Genomic DNA, 23,775 nt, shown 5'->3' with positions numbered 1-23,775 from the left:
TAAATTTTTTGTTAATGGATATTTTTTTAAAAAATAATTTATTTTTTTCATAAAAAATGGATAAAGTTAACATTATTAACACAAAAAATTTAAAATGGATTAAAGAGGAGGTTTTTTAAAAGTTAGAAGGAAGGAAAATGTACATTTATAAAATAGAGGGGAGGGAAGTGACATTTTAGCATTTCGCAGGAGAGGGGAGTGACATTTTCTCTAATTAAAACTCTTCTCTTTGGCTAGTAAGACTGCTCAACTTCAAACTTCAATGACACATTTATAGCAAATAATGCTAAATAGAGAAATATTAAGAATTTATTATCTTTGTTCATTAATTAGTATGAGCTAATTTATTATCATTGTATAAGAGTATGAGCTAAAATATGCGTTAAATTACTAAATTAAAAAAATTGAATTAATACATAAAAATAATGGTTAAAAACAATAAATTGTTATGGCTCCTTACCATTTCATACAAATAAATAAGTAATTTATTGTAATTAAAATTATATATTAAATAGTATTTTATCTTATTAATTAGGTATTTTTTAAGTATTCTTGAGGTACTCTGGTGTATATAGATGATTAGATAGAGTGTATCTATTAGGGTTAGGATGTCTAATATCCTTGTATATATATGGATAATTATAATGAAAAATGCAAAAAAGTTTTTCGCTCCTCAGCTGCCTATTTTTCTCTTTTCAGAGCCTCCCTCTCATATAATATATATATATATAACAAAAATGATATTTATTCATTTTCAGCTGCCTATTTTTCTCTTTTCAGAGCCTTCCTCCCACTATTTTACCATTCAACTCTGCAGGTTTGAATAGAATTTTGTCATTTATTGCATCTATTACATAATATATATATATATATATATATATATATATATATATATATAACAAAAATGATATTTATTCATTTTAGCTGTTTAACATCACCAGAGTAAAATGACATTTAATGGTATAAATTCTATCTGATAACTTTATTTTTCCATTTTCCATACTAAAGATTGCAAACTGTTTAAGTTCAAATTACATTTTTTTCTCCCTTTAACTAGTTCCAAATTCCTTAAATTAAACTCGGGTGTAGGTGTTTACAAAGCTCATCTTTCTTTTAAGTATATAAAATATTTAAAATTGTAAAATCACATTTTTTATATAATCTAAAACAGATAAATTCATTTATTTTTTCCAATATTTTTAATAAGTTAAAATAATACTTCAAATCAATCCTTAAGAACATTTAATCAGACATTTTTAGTCATATATAAACTTTAATCACTAAATGAAAAAATATAGGGTACTAACATATTATCTATCAACTTATTGTCAACAATAATTAATTATTATATTTTAAATACATATATAAAGAGACACATCTAAAAAATATATTTATAAAGATATTTCTATTAAACACAATCATAAAAAAGACATTTTTATTAGACACATCCACAAAGACACTTTCATAAAATACAATTATAAATAAAAATTGGCATAAATTTGACAGATATAAGGTCACTAAATTTGTCTCTAATTTTTCATTCCATTGCATAAATAAGTCCTCATGTAATTTGACATAAAGACTAATTTGTTTAACGATATTAAAGGTTATAAATTCGTGTAGAAATCAAAATTTATTGAAGATTAAATTATTTTACTAAATTTTTTGAAAACTTCTCAAAAGAGACCATCTATATAACGCTTTTTTATTCTTTTTATGCATTCTTTCGTAACAAGCTTTTTTGTTTTAAAAATTATTCTTTTTCTTTCACAACAAAAGATGTTTTATAAGCTCGATGGATAAAGTGATTCTTCTTTATGTTTGTATTCCCTTTGAAATTACAAAATTTATATAACATGGAATTCAGAAACTCCCTCAATGGGGTTGCACTAATTGCTCATCTTTTAATAGTTATAGCGAATTTTCTCAGTATTTTATGTGATGCAATATATCTTACATCTCATAATAAAAATGAGCGAATCAACTTGACGTAAAGAAAATAATAAGTGCATGCATGATGCATCATTCCTCTTTAAATCTTTCGAGAATGTTTTGCCCAGAATTTGCATTAATCGGGTCTCCTCCGGTGCTCCCTTTAAATTAAGACGCATCTCACATTGCGTATATTACCAAATGAGTATTGGGGCTGTTTCCACGTTCAAACTGTGATGACCTAACCGGGCATAAATTCCAGAAAATGACTCCGGCGTAAAGTTGCTCCAAGACCACGTTCAAATATATAGTACAACTACAATCTAAAAGAAAAAGGTAATAGCGTTTTGTAAACGAGTTTTTCTCTTTTTGTTGGTTAAAATATGTGCCGAGCCTGAAGTAAACTAAGGTTATATCTAACTTCATCCTTGTGGAGGTTGTTATGAGTTATGACTTATGATGAGGATGAGGCATCTTCTGGCTGCCCCTTCACAACTGAATATCTGGATGGAGGACCAAATAAGCTCAACAGCACCTGAAAAAAGAGCAATTTTTCACAACTAATCATCTTATATCCTTCGGTATGTCATGATTATTTAGCAAACAGAAATTACCCCATTACATAATCCAGCGACGCAGGCAAGAGAACACAAAAATGACCCATAAACATCACGAGTAATAATAATGTATGAACTATGAAGTCAATAAAGGGCCGAATTATTTATAATCCAAAATCCCCTACTTACTGGTAGAAATACGAGACCATGCAAAAAGCCAATAATAACCAAGGCTAAATACATCTGGAAGTAGTAAACCTGGAGAAACCAGAAAGCTATAGTTAAACATAAACAAAGTAAGCTACTTAAATATTCCTTGAGCAAAGAATCAAGTGTCACCAGCCCAAGGTGATATCACATACCACAAATATTTCTGACGTTGCAAAGCAAAGAACAAGAACTCCAACTAATTTAGTGAGTGTTATTCCACTGCAAAACAAATTTAAATAGAACATAAAGACAAGTGTCAACAAATTCATCGTGCAGACAGCTTAATCACCATTAAAACCATTTTCTGCCAAAAGATGGTGTCCAAGTATCAATTCTGTGATAAGAAGAGCAAGAATGACATCAAAGTTTCAATGCAAAATAGCATTTTGTAAGAACAAATCTAATGAATGAAAACAAGGACATTAATGTGACATATTCCTGACTAATTGTGTCAAATTTGGCACCCATTACTGACTTGATAATATTTCATGATTCACATTATAAGTGTGAGTGTGTGTGTGTGTATAAAGGCGGAAAAAGGCCACCGGAGTCTAATGTGTAACAATACATATAGTCAACCTGAAAATAGAGGCCCCCATGGTACACAATGCTATCTTTGCTCTTTGGCTCCTATCCCCCGTGCTTACCTGTAGTAACAGAAGTGATGTCAGATCATTAACATATTTGAATACTGCATATTCAGTTTTCACCAATAGCATGAAGTTAGATTGCATAAAGGTCTTCCTAATTCATTTAAGCATAAAAATTCCCATGATGACAATGCAGGTTGAGTTTTACTCCTAATTAAGCACTATAACACCATTTGCATACGTAACAAGTAGGTAATGTCAACCTTGACAAATACTTATACCCTACAAGAAAAGTCATCAATACATAAGGCAACAGACGATTAGACTGACCATGAATGCATGTGCTATATGCACACAGAACTCAACTGCAATCCCTATTGACATGACAAGGTTAACAACAGAAACCGCATTTAGTTGAATACCAAGAATTGCCATTACACCCTGCATATATCAGCAAAAGGTAGAATGTTTAGCTTTTGCAAGGGTTGATAAATTAGAGACAAAAGTTTTCAGATTTTGCAAGAGATATTAGTTGCAAATAAAAATCAAAGTGCAATTGAGTTTTACAAGAGAGATAAAAGCAAATGAAGATGCAGCAAAATTCAGAATATTAGAGAAAAATTATACCATGATGTCCAAGACTATCATGACCAGAACAAGCAATATGATTGCTGAACTCCACAGGCTGCATTGGGATGCAACAGAAAAGAAAAAATTATATATAATACTGAAAAGGGATATACAACTTATCAATTATACGATGGGTCAATTTTAAATTTATTTATACCTGGATGTAATGACCAGACAAACCACAAAAACAGCACCTGTTAAACCAGCATCGTTGTTGAATTACAAAAGAATTGGATTACAGAAAGACAACCTGATATTAGAAATTTAAACACCCAAAGAAGTAATAATTGGGAGTCCAAAAAGGAGCAAGGGGAAAATCCAGATAAGGTTGACATATATGATTATGTCATACCCTGTGCATATAGAAGTTATTAGACTTCGTACGAACCTAGTGCTACAGCAAGGTTGATCAGCGCTATCTTCCATATGTCTAGGTATTGTTCAAAGAAGATATAAAACACAGAGTATGGAAATATATCCATCTGCATTAAAGAAGGTTGGTCAGCAAGAGTTTGAGATTTACAAAATAAATAACGAAGTCAGACACTAAGAAAGTCAGACAACATGTCATCCCATAAAAGAGTGCTTAATGAGAATGGGGGAAAAGCGGAAAGTATACCCATAATCATGCCACATATAATTTTGTCAGGATCAAGAGAGGTACACAACTTGGGGCTCAAAGGTCAAGTAAAAATAGGTCAACACAATAAAAACATTATATTGGTGAACCCCCCCCCCCCCCACCCCTTTTTTTTTCTTCTAACACACTCACTCGCACACAAAAAAAAAGGACATGGTTATGTAACGCAATACAGAATTTTGTGATCCTTCTTGTTATAGTGAGTCTCAACAAAAGGAAAAAAAAATAACGTGAATGTTCAAAGAACTGATGCAACCTACATGCAGTTTATAACATAAAGGAAAGATAATGGCTTATGGACCGGAAAAGAAAAGTATTCCATCTCCAAGTAGTCAAAGTATGAGGACTATATTCAGGAAAATTCTTGAATCCCAAAAGTTGGGTCAACACAGGTAAAATTGCGAGATGGAATTTGAGTCTACACCTTCAAAGAAGCAGAAATTCTTGAGCAAAAATCCCTTGCAGCTCGAAGCGCATTCACATAGTCACCCTAACAAAAGTCCAGTTAGATCAATCAAACGGAGAAATCCATGAATGAAGTCACACTGAAGCCCAGAAAATAAGATCATCACTTATCACACCACATACTTGTCTATTAACAGGTGTGTGATACGTACGAAACTCAGAAGCTTGGATGACACCACTCTGGAAGCCTGACAACATAAGCAAAACCATTTTATCATAATTTAAGTTTGAGATTGAAAATTATACTTACATGTGGAAAGTATAAACAAGATTTTTCAAAAGGAGGAAACTAACAGCTCGAATAAACTTGCTACAGTTTTTTTTTTTTTTTGGGAAACATATGTATGACCCGTTATCCCTTTTATTGAACAACTATTCAGTTTCAAACCCTGATCTTTATATCAGTTTCCTATCTGGCACCATTTCTACCTGAAAAGAAAAGGCTTACAACTTAGTCCAGAAATGCTTATTGTGGCCCTATAAGACTAATCTGGAAATGGAAGTGAACCAAAATTGTAAAAATGCTTGGGACAAAGGTCTGTTTAGAATCAGGAAATAGAGTAGCAAGAACAATTTGGTGCCTAAAAAAGGTGTGTAAAGACTTTTTGACCAACGAGTACAGATTTGGACAGTCTGCAACATTTATGGCCTCAAAGAGGAGATCTAATAATCTCACCATGTCAACCGCCAGTGGAAAAAACAGACAAACAATAAAGGTGAAAGAAGCATCATAATGATAGGATAGATGGAAGAATGGCACGGGTGAGATTCAGCCACTAAGAGAAAATAGGAGGCAAAGATGAAGATTAATAAAAAAGGAACAAAGAAAGGAAGAATGATATGATGAAGAGGCCATTAGATACCATCAGCAGCTTTCAAAGATTTATGAATATTAAAATTATATATATATATATATATATATATATATATATATATATATATATATGAGTGTGTGAAAACTTAAACGGGGAATTTTGTTAGGAATGTAATATCAGTTTTGTCCTTTAACCAAGAGGTAGTGAATATCTGCATTACCATTCAGATCTACACTGTTGGTGTAAGCACCATGACCACCCTTTGCACAATCAGCTGATGGCAGTGCATCAAGAAACCAGGGAAGCTTCTCTCTAAACTGTGCTGTAGTTGGTCGATCATTAACCAAATCCGAGTGGCGGAAACACTAGCAATCAACCAAATTGTGAGTCCTTTTGCCTAAGCAACACTTATATTAGCAGTCAAAAAATCTTTTGGACAGATCTCCCATATCATAACCAAGACAGTGATAAGTATATTACAGTTGTACAGTCTTTGCACACTCCACCCAACCCACATGGTCCTTCATCTGGGAAACAGCAAGGTGGCTGAAGAAAGACAAACATTTACTATTGTAAGTTAAAGATACATGATGGCACCCAGTAGCATCCTGCTCAATGCAGGATCTGGAGAAGAGTTGCACGCAAAGGGTGTAATAAACAGTCTAAAAGTGTAATGCATGACGGTATAGGAAAAAATATCTCATTGGAGTAATCATTCAATCAATTGCAGTAGACACAGAAATTAAACAGGAAAAGGAAAAGAAATCATAAGGCACATATAAATACCATGTGATGAATGTAAGTTTAAATTATGGAGACAAATCCATCAAGCTGAAGAGAAGATTTTATCAAAGGGCATATAAAGTAGCATATACCTGATCATCAGGCGGACAATAAGAGCCATTTACGAATTTTCGACAACAACTAAAAGCTTCAGGTGATATCCATACAAGGAAATCATCAAGCCATGAGGCAGCTGGTTTGGCAATGTAGCTTGATTTTGGCACCAGTGATGCCCTAGATATCTGCAGTGTCATAAAGCAAGACATGGATTATCCATTCATCTACTCCAATAAGATTAAAAAACAATATGGAAGAAGAAATAAAAGTGAAATATTCAATAATGTCTTCTAAATTTCACAAACAGGAAGATATGAGTATTTATATTTACATAAATTGTACAATGCAATATCCACCAAATTAAAATCAAGTTAATTGAACTGAACTTAAGTCTGTAAACTACTTACCATAGGCAGTTAAGGAAATCATGGGTACGTGTGGTGAATTAAAAATCACATTGATTGTAGTCAAGTTACATATACTGGACGTATCAATATCACTAAAAATTGAAACTAAACTGTAGACACAGCAGAGTAGCTAACTAGCTATTATCAAGCTAGACTTAATCATAACAGTTAAATCTGATTAATTTCACATGAAACATGAAAACTAATCAAATGAAACAATTGATATAAAATCATTACTTATTGAAGTGACCATTGAGTTACCTCATTCAACAGAGAATTTGAATCACATTGGCTAATGGAGCATAGCTGATTTGTATGTTTTGATTCCAAACTGCAGAAGGGAGCATGGGGAAACAGTTCAGGAAATAACAAAAATCTCTGAGCTTTCTTTTTTGTTGTATTTGTATCCTAAGGAATCCTAAATGACATAACATTGAAGTATGTGCATGAAAAGATAAATGACATCAACGATCGAAGAGACGAGTTCAACTAGAATAATAAAATCAATCAACCTGTAGTTATAATCCTTAACAACAAAATATAGTGGTGGTCCAACTCTGAGGTACTCGGAAATGTTACTGAAATACCCCTAGAAACACAACAAAATAAAGAAGGTAAGATGCTGGTTAGGAATTGAAGGACTCAAAAATACATCGGAAAAAAGAATTAGAAACTTAAACCTGAAGGTAGGAATCCCGTGGAAGAGCAATCTGTTGCTCAAGACCAGGTTCAATCCTTGTGCATAGAGCCTATTCAAAATAATAATAATAATAATAAATTACAGTATCCAAAACGCACTATAGAAAAAGGAAGTCAACATTTGTTCATTCCCATGCAACTTACAATGCTTGCTAAGGTGAACGCAATAAATACAGCAATGACCAAGATTTTAACTCCCCATAGTCCAAGAAATGGTGCATGAACCTCCTATAATTTCACAATGATACAGGAGAGTTAATTTTGGAAAGTAAAGTAACAAACTCTATGTTGTTAACTTGAAGAATTTTGCATGTCGACAAAAATTAGAAAAAGAATACAACCCGAATTGAAATCATAAAAGGTGGGTAGCAAAATACCATAATTTTTTCTTATTTACAGAAAATTAATGCATGAATTAAATATCACCCTACCTTCATATATCGTGTAAGCAATCCACCTCTTTCCTCCCTAATGTCTACATTTCAATTTATTATATGGTTAGAACAAAAATATACACAAGGAGAGAATTTTGAAATGCTAAATATCAACAGAACCTGAGAATACTTCACAATTATGCTTGAATGCAAAATACGAGATATAAATCATTATTGAGCAGAGCCTAACCCCATGACTAAATGTATATGAAATATCTCATTGATAAATTATCATATCTTTGAATATTGTACCTTAGATTATCTCTTAAGAATATTTTCTAATTTTTCAATATTTCTGTCTTTTTTCCTTGTTCAATTACCATTAGAAGTCTAACATTATTATGTAGGGATTAGCAATAATTTTACATTTTTGTATTGAAGAACAATATGTCATATATCACTATAATGTCCTTTACTCTTTCCAGTTCTCCTTTGTGAGCTAACACCCATAATATCTATTAGAATTCATGGTGGAAATACAGAATTACAGCGAAGAGAATAATAAGCCGAGTAATATCGATAGAATATGTTGTTAATCGTCATAGACTAACAGATCTAATCTATGCAGTATATATACTTAACGGCAAAATACTACAATAAATGAGATTAACCTTTTCCTACGAATCCTATTATCTATACTACCCTATTTTCTATGCAGTCAACATAAGATTTATTGTAATATCATAGTGTCTAACTGTGACAATATCAACAATCACTGCAACAGTTGATTCTTCCTTGCCTGAAAGTCATTTGAAACTCCACAATGGACAGAGGAAATCACTTACATAACTTGTGTTCAAATGATTAGATGAAAAAAAATGGGAAGCCGCTGATATTACATCTAACACCAAACATATCCGATAAGTTTAACGATTAAGTTATTAGATAGAGGTGCATGTATGATTTATGCCTCAAAGTGGACCTTTCTTGAAAGGCCTCTAGAGCTTGAAGATTGGACAAGGTAAATTGTACTGTAATTCAATATAAGAGAACAGGGACATAGAGACTCCCATATCATGCCGAAAAACCAAATATACCAAAAACATAAGCAAATCAACATAGGTATAGGAAACAGTTTCCTCGTGTACCTTCACTCTCCTCTGCAGAGGATGAATTCACCTTTATGCATGGGAAGCAATCAATCCTGTTATCCTTGGCTCTCAAAAAGTCTAATGTAACCAAAGCTACAAAAGCAGTAATCTGTAGAAGGAAATCCAGTAGAACCGCCAAAGCTATAACACAAACAAACACGGGTTAAGAAATATGAAGGAAAATAAATCGTTAAGTAACCTTATAAAGGAGCTGGATTTTTCCATCATCAAATCCCCCCCCCCCCCCCAAAAAAAAAAACAAAAAAAAAAAAAAACAAAACTTTTTCCCCACTGATTGTTTAACCTGCAATCATTGAGAAAACACGGCATGCTGGCATAGAAATGAATGATCCTACGGCAAATGCTAGGATCTCTGATAAGCTGGCCAATGTTATCGATGGTCCAACTGCCCCCATTGCATTACTTATTTGTTCTTCTATAGGTAAGCCTGAGGGTTGCCGTTTGACAGCATCTACAATTATACACATGTTATCTACACCAACCTGGTCAAAGAATGAAACCATTAAAAACAGTGAAATGGGGAAAGATAAAGATTGGCCAGCAAAAAAGTTTGGAATTATAATAATTTTAGCCAGTGCAATTGCAACATGCTCAGATAAGCAGAGATAGTACCTCTGATAAGTTTATAAAAGATAATTGAGAATGATAAGAACAGAAAGACTTACAGCTAAAACAAGAAAAGGTATGACTTCCATGATGATTAATGTAGATTTCACTCCAATCAAACTGAAAAATCCAACGGATCCAAGGACAGAAAGCACAACAAGCAAAATCCCCGAAAGGCCAAGCAATACCTGAATAACATAAAAGTTAAAGAACGGGTAGTGGTAAATAATCATACAGCATTAATTGAAGAACTTATACATAGCACTTAAACTTCAACTATAGCACTGTCATGAACCACACCACAAAAAAGTTGAAAAAACTTCGTTTATATGATGTGCTTTTTTTTTTTTTGGAAGCATATTTTGAAAAGGGAGATATTTATTTTTTAGACATTTCTTTTCCATACGCAAATTGCCAAAAAATTCAAAAAATAAAACAAAAACAAAATGGATAAAGATCAAATTTTGCCCCAAGCTTTTGCATGCACTTCTAAATAATTATCCTAATGTTCCCCAAAAAAATTGGATCAAATGCACGAGCCATTTTAGCACTTATAAAAAAAATGATGCATTTTGTCATAAGAGAGTAAATCTTTAGGGGACTATGATGTATATGTATTTCTTTGAAGAGTTATTTTGTCCGAAACTTAAGGGTGTGTCTGGTTTGTGTTTTTCATTTCCTGTTTTTTTTCAGTATTTTCTTTTTCAGGATTTTGTGAAGAAAAAAGAGAAAAAGTGAAATCAATAAAATTTTGTTTTCTATTTTCACTTCCTGTTTTATCTGTTTTCATCTTGTCTCTAATGCAGTCAAAGACCAACTCACTTAAAAGCATAAGATATTATGAGGAGAAAACACATAAATGGATTTATAACACGTGGCACTCAATAATATCAACCATAGAACCCTTATTATTATTAGCAGTAATTCAAGAGTATTCACATCAAAACCAAAATTAACCGCACATCAAAAGTAAAACACTCGTATAAGCATGCGTTTAATAATGAAACCAACATATAAGGAAATTATTTAAAATCATACCTTGGATGAGAGGTAGAAAGAAGATTGATGAGATGGAGTGTCTCCCAATGTCACTGATATATAGCCAAACATTACGATATAGCTCACCTAACAAGAAAATGGAGACGAAGTTTAGTGTATGAAAATCCAATGAAGCACATTATATTATTTAAGCCACAACCACAATGATTAATTCATGAGGTTAAGCATACCACAAACAAATCAGTTTTTCACATTCAGTTGAAGGAAATGAAAATTACTTACAAGTATTGTTATGACATCTGCTGTGCTTTCTCTCTTTAATTCTTCCTCTATTGAACTTTCTGTTGAAAATGACAAAGTAAGATTGCTAGACTGCACCATTGGCAACAATTCCTCCTGTCAAATATATAATTGGTTCAAAACATCATGTGAGTAAGAATGAGAAAACAATATGGATAACTAAAATGCTATGCTCGATGGATAATTTTTTCCTTTGCTTTTTTTTTTTTTTTTTGCTCTGGTAAGGAGGATTGCTTATCCTCTTTTTTCCTTGTATTTTTCTTTTCTCCGCCTTAATGATGTTCTTCTTTATCATGAACAAAAAAATATGACAGCATTGAGCTAGCAAATCTGCTATATCACACACACAGTTTATATATATATATATATATATGGGAAATGATATTGCTACTCCCATTTTTTGTAACTAGATTTAGACTGCGCGGAAACTAATATTATAATTTTTTTATTCATAATTTTTTAGATACGTTTTTTTGCAATCACATAATAACAAAGTTCGTCATATGACTCATGTAATTTTTTTAGCTATTTTTTTAGTATTATTGTATTTGATTATCTTGTACATATAGCATTAAACAAACTTAGAGCATTAAACAAACTTTTAAAGCAAATACAAATTGCCTGTTTGTTGAATGATGCTCTATATTATAATTTTGATCTTGTGCCAAAGTTAAAAGTGGTTGAAGAGGAGGTTGGCAATTCATGTGAGAAATTATGAGATGGATGAAATAATATTATAATAGTAATAAGAATGTTGTTAATTATATAATATAAGTAGACCATAACAATATGCAATTTGAATATTTATAACCAAAAATTATTATTATTATTATTATTATTATTATTATTATTATTATTATTATATAGATATTAATTGCATTTAACCGTTACTTTATAATTAAAATGCTTAATGATTTACAGTAAATTCAAATAATTAAGGATATTGATTAATGGAATATTTTCTGTAAAAAAATAAAAATAAAATTTATAATACCACCTATTCAAAATGAGTGACATGGTCCAATGGCAAGAGAGTTTTTTAGTGATTGCCACCTATTCAAAATAGTTGACATGGCACAATAGAAAGTAACAACAACAACAATAAAGAAAGAAAGAAAGATGACACTCCACACATGATATTTTTTTACATATATAACTGAAACCTACAAATAATCAAGTATCTGAAAGATCACAGCTTTACACATTGCCTTTATTTAATCTTTTGATAGGGAAAATTAAAAATATTAGAAAAGAAGAAAAGAATATGACAATACATCCTCACGAAGAGTCGAAGATAGAAAATTAACTAAGTCCATGTAAGGATAAATATGCAACAAAGAATGCCAGTTCATTTATATATTATCTAAAGGAACACCAACAAATAGACTAAGCACAAAACACCACGTGAGGGTGTCACATCTGTTAGAACCTTGAAATTTTGTAGTTAAAACTGTGTTTTCTCCTGCTGGAGAATTCTGATAATACATAGAGTGAAAAATGATGCTTATACCATTTTTTGGTACACCTCAAGTGTAGACCTTCCTTTTTTATATTAGAAGACAAACTTTTTGTATTCTCTCTCTTCTTAACTCTCATTTTAAATATTAAAAATGGAAGGTATACACAAAAATAGTGCATATAGCATTCCTCATTATTTGATAACGATGACAGAGTATAAGTGAGATATTGATAGCTAAGTTTATAAACTATTTTCTTCCATTAATTAAGAAGATAGTGAGAACATACTAATTTATAGAGACTTTAAGAACATATAGTAGTAACTAATAAGACGTCAATTCTGTACATGTAAGCTAGACAACAACTAATAAGCAAAGAATGAATATATTGAAAAGTCAAACCTTAGCTAGTTGGATAAAAGCCTTTTCCCATGCGATTGCTTTCCCATTCTCATCTCCAACTTTTGTCATTGCATTATTGACAGGGTATGTGATAATAAATGCAGAAGCCTATAATAGGGCAATCAGCATAGCAATATTACATAATGTTAGGAACTGAATATTTTATTATAGAATGCGAGAGTAATTCCATTTAAATAATGAAAGAGAGCCTCCCTCACTCACACTCAAAGTAATGGAAAATAGAAAGAGCAAGAAAACTATAGGAACAGTGCAGACTCTTTCAGCAATCTGCTCCTTAGTAATTGCTTAGTTCTCTTTACATTCATCACAGCTCAGATAACACTCCCCGTAACCAAATTACACTGCCTGTTGGCAAGTCTGTCATCCTACAGATTATTATCTTGAATAATCCCTAACCTGCCGTTACTTATACTCACTGCCACTTGGGCATATCCACTGACTTCCTTTCTACCCTTCCTCATGTACATCTTAATACCACAGGTCTATCAAATAAACATGTATCTAAACCAAAAACCAAAATCATACCTCGGAATAATTGTCTCCAAAAAACCCTCCCAAGGCAGTCGTTGGCTCAAGGGGAGCCTTAAATGCACTAAAGCATGTTTCTGCAGATGTGTAATGCTGAAAATAATAGATCATAATAAACAGTGTCAACATATAACAGATAGTTGAAAGTAATAACTGATATCTTCCAGAAAGCATCTATGAGATGAACTCAGTAAGCTGTTAAGAAGTAATTAATTGCTAAAGAGCACTCCGCATGCACAAGCACCACATGCTTATAGAGGAAATAATATGCATAAGCACCATCTTTAAAAAACAAATAGATAAATAAATAAATAAAATGCTTGGAAAGCAGGGCTTCAATACATGCATATAAAATTGTATTTAGCTCATATTTAGTATATTCTTCAAATTTAGGGTATCCAACACATTTGATGTTTTTGTTCATTACTTTTGTCAGTTAAATAAAGGAAACAGCTTTAAATTAAACCCATATCTGAACTAACTAACGTATGATAATCCCTAATTATATTAGTGAAGGAGACATTCTTCTATATTACATGGAGTAAGAAATTCTTACTACATGGAGTGATCTTATCCATTAAATTTGATAACGTAAGAGAGAGAAAAAAGAAGAGAGATGAGAATAAAAGGTTGATGAATAGTGCAGACTGCGGAGGAGGAAAAAGATTTCCTTCATGGAGTAAATAAGAATTTGTTCACCTGAAAACAATACTCAGCATGTTCAACACCTCCATAGTTGTCATAATTGTCAGGATCCATTTGAAAATACTGTTGGAACAAAAATTAGAAGATAAAAAACACATATCAAACGAAGGAATCTGATTTATGCCCAAAAGAGTAGTAAGTTAAAATGGAAGTGAATAAGAAAAATCAGTTGGTTGACACAAAAATAGAATACATGTAATTACAAATGTAAACCAGAATGTAATTCATTGATCTTTTGAAAGGTGGGTTTGGACCTGCAAAATACTTTGAGTGGCACAGTCCTCGCCTAAAGGCTTCAAGCATATGTCACTTAGGGTTACCAATGAAGTAGAATAATTTGCACGAATCCCATCTACCTGTTAAAAATAGTGAAACAGAAAAAACATTTGGTAATAAGGAAGGTCCCACTAAATAAATGGCAACTTAATTAAACTGTAACAAGTGGAAAGAACAGAAAGAAGAACTCAGAGTACCTTTTGCTGTATTTCAAAAAGCAATTCAATATTATCCTCTGTGATGATACTCGGGGGCTTCTCATGCTCAGATTCAGGGATTGTCGCTATTATGAGCTGAAACATATGCAAACAATAGTGTAAATGAGATTCATTCCAGATATAATTATAGCATGGAACCGAGAAGGAAAAACAGCAAAGCCATCAAACAAGAAGGATTCGATTCCGTAACAAGATTACATGCGTAGAAATACAAAGGACTAAAAGAAAAGCCAAAAAAATAAAAATAGCTTTGCTGAAACCTGTTCAATTCTGTAGAATGGGGCAAGGTGGCTATCAAAGAATTCTTTCTCTTCAGCTGCCTTACTCCCAGGACCTACCCATAACTGCAATACAAAGAAGACCAGCAAGTTTAAAGAGGACAAAATTAAAAATCGGAGATAACAAAAATATAAAAATAATGAGGGTTACAAGACTATTTCAACTCTGGTTACACAAGGTCCTTCAACAATGCAAAAAAACAAGGAGGGTTAGTCTTTATAAATACTTGGGCATCCCTTCCCATGTGAGTCAGCTTTTGTAGTTGAGCTAAGCCCACTCAATTTATGAGAGAACAAAAAACCCTGAATGAAATGTATTATAAGGACCATAACCCAAAATGACGGAAGCTACACGGACCAAATTCACTTTCAACCTGTAAATATTCCATAAGCACATCCAAAATGCATATTTTAGAGAAGTTAGAGGGCAGGCTAAAGACGATACCTTCTCAGGCCGGGTCTCCACCTCAAAACGGAGCAGCCCCAAACAAAGCAAAAGAACCATTGCTACTGACGAACAAAGCACAATTGTAGGCCTTCTGGCGATCCATCTTCCATAAGTCCTGAATGCAACAACAAAATTATTAATGAATGGACTAAGTAACGGTAAACCTAGCAAGAACACAGCTACGAACCTGTAAAACCTGGATAAGCATCCTTGAACAAAAGAAAATTGCACCTATAAAAGAGAATCAATAAGCTGGAGAGAAGAATAATACAAGAAGGAAGGATAAAAGGTTCTCCATCCTCCTCAACAAGAGCAAACAAAATAATCAAACAAAGAGATGATAGTTTACTGGAAATTAAAGATACCCATAATGCACGTGTCAAGGAAAACGGCCTTAAATTCATGACTTACGCTCAAAGGTGTTGACTATTAGATTATTAGGTTAATGAAAACCGCCCCTCTCAAGTCATAATTCACATCCAACAACCATAGTATCATTATTACTTGTGGAAAAACCCCAATACAATACCTAAAAGATGCATAATGGCTGGAAAAGAAATGGCATTTTGGCACTATTTAAAGCAAAAGGAAAATGCCAAATAATTTTGAAGTTGCAGCTAAAAAATATGGATAAGACAAGAACAACATCCTTGATAAAAAATTATGGCACCAACAATAAAAAGTTATGCCTTATTGGATTCTGCCAATAGGTGATGTTTTAGCAGGAAATGATCAATATTCAAAATCATTTCACTAAAACAGTTTGGGTTTGATTCACACAACCAGCAATCCACCAATTGAATGGAGTCTGAAAGGATCACTTTGAGCCCGTCTTAGGACTTGTGGCATGCCCTTGCTTTTGAGGTAAGTTGCTAGGATATAATTTTTCCACCCAAAGAAACAAGCATATTGGATTCTTCTTTCTGAATCCCAAAGATGCATAAGTTGCCAGACAATTTTTACAAAATAAATAGAATATACCTCTTCAGGATGTGTTCCTTCCTTTTGGTTGCTAATTAAGGTACTTCCTTCGCCGCTCATATCATTCAACAAAGGTTCCGCATCATATCCAAGTCTCCTCCTTTCTCTTCTCCTTTGCAGCAATACCCATCCAAAGAACATGAAAATTAATACAACATACAAGACAGCCATTGACAATTCCACACATCTGACCTGCAGGTATCATCAAACAAATCCAGTTAGACAATATGAGGTAGAAAGCAATTAATAGAGATTTCAGTAGGCCACTAAATATTCTACTAATCACGAAACTTTTACTTTTAATACTAAAAAAGAGAGAACACAGTATTGAATTTATCTAGCCATTCTAGTCACATGGAGAATAAAAATTTTTAGCCTACAAAAAGAATCATTTTCTATTGGTCAACCTTCAGAGACCCAATTCTAATTGAGCAGGGATCCTTTTTGGGAGGAGAAGGTTCTGGATGAGAGCAAACAGGAGACAAAGGACAATCACCACAAGAGCAGCCGAGTGAGGTGTCATTACATGAATAGACAGATGCATTCATAAGTTCCATAGGGGATGAGTCAGGAATGGTTGTCTTAAAATTTATAGAATAAGGTGAACCAGGAAAACCAGGAGGCACTTTTGCTCCAAGAAATGCAAACCACTCTGGGTAAAAAAATGAAAACAAAAAAGATCACCACATGAGTAGCATGTACAAATCCGGGCAGATAAAGGAAAAATGAAATATAAACATAAAAAACACAAAATATGCAAGAAAATGTGCATAAATAATTGCCAAAGGGGGCAATCCTGCACGGTAAGTGCTCATTACCTTTATAGTTGCTAGCTCCTGCCCCAACAAAATCTATGGCCCTTGTATTCATTGTTCCAAACTTTACATCCTTACATGAATCATATAGACCTTCTCCAAATTTTTCAGTTACATAAAAATCAATGCCATCCACAGTCTTATTACCATTAACCTAAAAAGAACATACAATAATGATCAACATCATATCATATCATTATATATTACAGACAGATACATATTAAATTTTTTTCATTTTTATTTTATTTTATGTTAATATTTAAACAAGCTCATCCAAACAAAAATTTGAAAACAAGTTGACCAAAGCCAATTGCAGACCTCAGAAATAGAAGTGACGTTGATGAATAGACTCTGATTAGGAGAGCACGAAAGTTCACAGAAAAGATTAAGGAAGTTCCTCAAGCACGCTGGACAGCCCACTAGAATTGGTACAGCCTGTTGAACCTGAACTCTTAGTGTGTCAAACTGTTGCTCCGTACAGCAAACATTTCCGGTGATGGTGGGACACAAGCTTTGAATTTTGGCAGACAGCAGATCATCAGGTTTTACAGAAGGGGAACCATAGGGGCAATTCAGAACTTTGCCATCGCTACTTTCACCGCATATATCATACATTGCGCAGTATTCCTCAGAGTGCATAGCCCTAAACACAAGGAGCACACTTTAATTCTCAGAAACAAGTAACTAATTAGTGATCTGAAGCAAAGGGAAGAAAGGTAGTAGGATTACCCATAACCATAAGTAGACTGTAGGGCTACGGTAAAAAGCAAAGAGGAAGAGAGTAAAATTATCTGCATCACATCGCATCGCATGTTAGTCAGCTAATTGGTAGTTAGTTAGTTAGTTCAGATGAGATTGTTGTTCAGTGTTCAGAAATGGAGGAAGAGCCAAGTTGAATTAATTAGCAATTCGAGGAGATCGAATTCACTCTGACCTGGAACACAGAGGCAAAAGAGGCGGTGAAGATATTGTCGATACCCATCCTCTTCTCTGTGTGCTGGATGCTGCTTATTGAAATTTGCAACTAGGAATCGCAGTTTTTTAGTAGTTTTGTGTTGCTTTTGTTTTGATTCATGTCCTTGCTCTTGCCATTGCTATTGCTGTTTTGGTCAAACAAGCTCAACTCAAACGCAACCTCCTTTCGTTTCGTCCTTCACATACCAAACATCAAACCAACGAGTTCTTCGATGCCATTCTCACGTCGGACACTTTTCTCATTTTTCAAATGCATCAAATTGTAAATCTCATTTGATCTTTTATGCGATAAACGATTAAAGAATAAAGCGACAATTAGTATTAAGAAGATTTGTGTTTGTTTGTGGGCATTAGATCAATAAAAAAAATATATATCTTTTTTTAGTGTATTTGATAAATTTTAAATAGTAAAATTAAAAATATTAAAAAAATAAAAAAATATTTATTTTGAGAAGTTATTATTTATATATTTTTTTAATTTTTTAAAAAAATATTTTTTATATAATAAATTAATAAAAAAGTATTTTTATTTTATTTTATTTAAATGTAGTTGATAAATAAAAATATCTGTTTATATAAGATATTAAAATATAAAATTATTTTTATAAATGTAAAAGATCTTTTAAAAAATATCATTTAAAAAAAGATTTTTTTAAAAATGATGTACAAATAAACCCTAGACTAGTTAGTTCTTAAAAAAATATCTAATTTAGTTTTTTAGCACCCTAAATGAGGGATATATGATTTTTTTATTAATTTATTAATTAAAGATGTTTATATATATTGTTAATTATTTTAATGTGTTTATTTATAAAAGATAGTCACGTAGATAATAATTTTTTGAGTTAAATTTTATTTGTTTTGATAGAATTTGTTATAAATAGAAAGTAATTGATAAAGGTATATGAAAACTCAATAATTCTGTTTCGTATCCCACTATTTATTAACAAAAATACATGCATGTGCGATGTTTAATATCTTAAAATATTTAATTGATATTTTTTTTAGAGTTAATTAATCCCAAAGTCAACATCTTGAGTTTGAGGATCTTAATTATCACTTTACTCATAATTAAATTAGGGGCCTGCTACACATACAAGTAAAAAGACCGTACAAGTTTTACAAGTTATCAACCCAAACTTTATTAACACGCGCACCAACTCATTTTGAATGGAGCGTAACTACACGCGCCCCACTCAAACGGTTTCTCTTCGTCTTCTTCTTCTTCTTCCTCTTCCTCTTCCTCTTCCTCTTCCTCTTCTTCTTCTTCTTCTTCTTCTTCTCTTCTTCTTCTTCTCCGTCTTCGTCTTCTTCTTCTTCCTCTTCCTCTTCCTCTTCCTCTTCTTCTTCTTCTTCTTCTTCTTTTTCGTTTTTTTCGATTTTCATGGTTTCTGAAATTCTTCTTCTTCTTGCTGCACGTTCTTCTTCCTCTTACTCTTCTTCTTCTCATTTTCTTTCGTTTCTGCACGTTCTTCTTCCTCGTTTTCTTTTTCTTCTTCTTCATTTACGTCTTTTCTCTCTGTTTTCTCGTTTTTTTTTTTCAATTTTTCATGGTAAAATCGTTTTTGAAGAAGAAGAAGCAGCAGAAGATGAAGAGGAGAAAGAGAAAGAGTTCTGAATTATGCATGATTTTGGGTGTATTTTCTTAAATCCTTTGGGTGTATTTTCTGTAACCCTTTGGGTGTATTCTATAATCGTTTGGGTGAATTCTTGTAACCGTTTGGGTGTATTTTCTGTAATCATTTGGGTGTATTTGAGTGATATCTGACTGATATCTATGGGTGTATCTGACTCATATCTATGGGTGTATCTTACTGATATCTATGGGTGTATTTTTCATTTCAGAAAAAATAGCAGGCATTACAGAAATTTTCATGGTTTCTGAATTTCTTCTTCTTCTTGCTGCACGTTCTTCTTCCTCTTACTCTTCTTCTTCTCATTTTCTTTCGTTTCTGCACGTTCTTCTTCCTCGTTTTCTTTTTCTTCTTCTTCATTTACGTCTTTTCTCTCTGTTTTCTCGTTTTTTTTTTCAATTTTTCATGGTAAAATCGTTTTTGAAGAAGAAGAAGCAGCAGAAGATGAAGAGGAGAAAGAGAAAGAGTTCTGAATTATGCATGATTTTGGGTGTATTTTCTTAAATCCTTTGGGTGTATTTTCTGTAACCCTTTGGGTGTATTCTATAATCGTTTGGGTGAATTCTTGTAACCGTTTGGGTGTATTTTCTGTAATCATTTGGGTGTATTTGAGTGATATCTGACTGATATCTATGGGTGTATATGACTCATATCTATGGGTGTATCTTATTGATATCTATGGGTGTATTTTTCATTTCAGAAAAAATAGCAGGCATTACAGAAATACACCCAAACGATTACATAAAATACACCCAAGAGATTACAGAAATACACCCAAACGGTTACAGGAATTCACCCAAACGATTATAGAAATACACCCAAAAGATTACAGAAAATACACCCAAAGGATTTAAGAAAATACACCCAAAATCATGCATAATTCAGAACTCTTTCTCCTTCTCATCTTCTGCTACTTCTTCTTCTTCAAAAACGATTTCAGAGCTTGATGTCAAAAAACAATAGAAATCGAGAATAACGAAAAAAGAAAACAGAGAGAAAAGCACGTAAATGAAGAAGAAGAACAGAAAGAGTAAGAAGAATGTGTAGCAAGAAGAAGAAGAAGAAGGAGAAAGAGAAGGCAAGAAACGTACATTGAATAATATTTCTTCGTTTTTTCTAGTGATTTTAATGAAGGAGAAAGAGAAAACGAAAAGAGGAGAAGAAATTTCAATAAAAAAAGAAGGAGGAAGAGAAAAAAAAGAGACACAGAGAAAGAAGAAGAAGAAGAAGAAGAGGAAGAGGAAGAGGAAGAGGAAGAGGAAGAAGAAGAGGAAGCACGGAAAAAGAAGAAGAAGAAAAAGAGGTACAAAAAAAACGTGAAACGGCATAAATAAAGCGCGTGTAAGTGACGTAGGAGTTGCAACACGTTTTGGTGGATTAGGCATTAATAAACTTGTAATAATTACAAGCCCTAATTGCTTGTATACTGAGCTTTTCCCATTAAATTAGTGGCTCGTTCTCAAAATTAGTTTCTGCAATTTTTATAATTAATTTTAAGTCATTTTAGTCTTTTCATTTATGTTATTAATAGTGTCAAAATTTATTGATGTAACACGTTCATTACAACAAATATTTAGTATTTTTAATTGACGGCCAACATAGTAAATTTATAAAATTAGATCAAAACAACTTTAAATTAAGGAATTTCAATGTCTCAAATTCTCCTCTCAAATAGGTTTTGATTTGATCTAATTTTATAAATTTATCATGCTAATAATCAATTAAAACTCTTATGTGTGTTATAGTATCATATTAACAAAGTTTGGTACCGTCAATAAAAAAATGATAGAAGAATTAATATGTTTAATTTAAAATCTTTGAAAAATAAATTTGATTAAAAAATTTTGTTAAGAATTAATTTAGAAAATGAGTGATCTTGTTAGAATATAATTGTGATCAATTAACATTATTTAACATATTTGAATATTTATTATAGGATATTTCGTCTTTATTATTACAATCTCTTAACACCTATAAATATCTTACTATATTGTATCATTCCAAACAATTTAAATACATTCAATAACACACAAATTCTTTCTTTAATTTAGTCTCTTGTTTCTAATGATACTGGAAATCTGAAATCCTATCTAAAAAGAAATTAAATTTATTATTTTGTATGTAGGTTCTTTGTTAATAAAACTATATTTTAGTATCCAATTATCCATTGATCTTTATTTAAGGTAGTCCTTAATTTTTAAATAATTAAATTAATTTTTAAATTTATAAATCATAAATCTTTATTCATTCATAATTTCATTTAACTGTTATTAATAAAGTGTTGACATAGAAAGTTATAGATTTATAGTACTAATATGACATCCTCGTTCTTCAATACTAAATAGATATGGCTAAGACTTATTAATTAATTGTATTTCAAGTAAAATATCATTTTTATTCCTATGTTTGGGGTAAATTTTATTTATGTTTCTAACGTTTAAATCGTTTTATTTGTATTTTTAATGTCTGTAAAAGTAATTCATTGTTATGATGCCGTTAATTACACATTATAAACTTTAATTAGAGTTATGAAAAATCTCTTTTTAAAGTTAGAATACAAATATTTATAACAGAACGATGATCTACTCAAAATAATAGTTCATCAAAAGTTGAATTAATTCGTGCAACATTTACATAATTCACTTTTTTAGGGACATAATTGAACCTAACATAAATAGTGGATACAATATTGAAATCAAACACATCCAAGTGAAACCTAATTAAGAATAAATATGAGAATAATTGTAAATACAATCTAATCTGTTATTATAATTGACGGCAGGATAACATTGAATCACTTTTATAAACGTTATAGATATAAATAAGACGATTTAAAGGTTAGAGACATAAATAGAATTTATCCTAAACATTAGGGACAAAAATGATAATTTATTCCTAATATAGAATTAAAGTGAATACTTACGTATTATTATTTTCATGTGAAATTGACTGTTTAAAGACGTTAAATAATAATTTTGTCAAATATATTAAATTATCTAACAATTTTTAATTAACAAATTCACATAAAGACAACTGCACGTGAGTTATCATCCAAAATTAGTTATCCAAAATAAGTTTAATTAACAAATTTATAATATTTGTTTGATCATATTAAAAGACCAATTAGAGATATCACACTGGCATTAAATACTATATTTCAATGCTTTTTAATAATAGTTGAATTAAAAACTGATAAGTTTGGAAAACTCCAAATTAATATTTGTGATGAGTAAACATTATTAAAATATTTAATTACAAAATTATTAATTTAATCTTCATTTATCATATGTTAATTAATAATTTTGTAATGCAAGTTTTTAATTGGGCTGGAAAATAAAATGTTGATAGCCCAAATTAAAACCAACAATCAGCCTTGTTACATGTTTTCCTTCATGTGGCTGAATTGTTGTATTAAGGGCCAAGCTCAATGTTGTTACAACTAAGCTCATATTTGATTTTGATGAAAGCCTCCTACGCTTGATCCGAAACCAAAATTCACCAGGAAAGCAAATGTTACTAATTGGGCCAGATTTAATGTTGTGATTAACAAGCCCAACAGTAATTTTTAAATGCTTCCAAGCCTGGTCCGAAACCAAGAAAGCATATAGGCTTCATGCTTTCCAACGGATTCCATTGCTTGCTAAGATTGGATTTCAAAACTTAATATGCTAGCATTGGAAACATGAGAGAGAACTTGACTTTGATTTGATGGGAATCATTATGATTAGTGCTATACGCTACTCAAAGCAAAGGGAGTAAAAGCTATCCATCATATGCTTCATTTCATTTAATTACTTTTAC

General features: G+C 31.8%; 1 protein-coding gene across 3 annotated transcripts; it reads right to left on the bottom strand.

Moving 5' to 3' along the window:
• Positions 1–1,862: 1,862 nt before the first annotated feature.
• Positions 1,863–18,700, bottom strand: LOC112766391 (uncharacterized). Of its 3 annotated transcripts, none has more exons than XR_011874807.1 (37): positions 18,300–18,700; positions 18,095–18,156; positions 17,684–18,008; positions 17,369–17,519; positions 16,958–17,202; positions 16,551–16,742; positions 15,757–15,800; positions 15,567–15,684; positions 15,104–15,187; positions 14,823–14,918; positions 14,604–14,705; positions 14,344–14,412; positions 13,642–13,737; positions 13,096–13,203; positions 11,219–11,332; positions 10,976–11,062; positions 9,997–10,125; positions 9,615–9,813; positions 9,308–9,451; positions 8,217–8,260; positions 7,930–8,013; positions 7,767–7,835; positions 7,599–7,675; positions 7,348–7,417; positions 6,715–6,864; positions 6,320–6,385; positions 6,060–6,204; positions 5,148–5,212; positions 4,984–5,049; positions 4,272–4,401; positions 4,077–4,169; positions 3,917–3,974; positions 3,620–3,730; positions 3,279–3,346; positions 2,852–2,918; positions 2,679–2,747; positions 1,863–2,467 (listed from the first exon to the last, which is right to left on the bottom strand). XR_011874807.1 is itself a non-coding variant. In XM_025812285.3 (37 exons), the coding sequence occupies exons 1-37, from the start codon at positions 18,345–18,347 to the stop codon at positions 2,387–2,389; spliced, it is 3,834 nt and encodes a 1,277-aa protein (XP_025668070.1). In that variant the 5' UTR covers positions 18,348–18,700; the 3' UTR covers positions 1,863–2,386. The 3 variants fall into 3 exon arrangements, 1 of the variants encoding a protein (XP_025668070.1); XR_003184317.3 differs by having other exon boundaries at positions 4,308–4,401; XM_025812285.3 differs by having other exon boundaries at positions 4,077–4,113; positions 4,308–4,401.
• Between the last annotated feature and the right edge of the window lie 5,075 nt (positions 18,701–23,775).

Source organism: Arachis hypogaea, chromosome 17 (genome assembly GCF_003086295.3).
Source record: "Arachis hypogaea cultivar Tifrunner chromosome 17, arahy.Tifrunner.gnm2.J5K5, whole genome shotgun sequence".
Taxonomy (NCBI): Eukaryota; Viridiplantae; Streptophyta; class Magnoliopsida; order Fabales; family Fabaceae; genus Arachis; species Arachis hypogaea.
The sequence above is the reverse complement of the archived record's forward strand: the minus strand, read 5'-3'. Positions and strand labels throughout refer to the sequence as shown.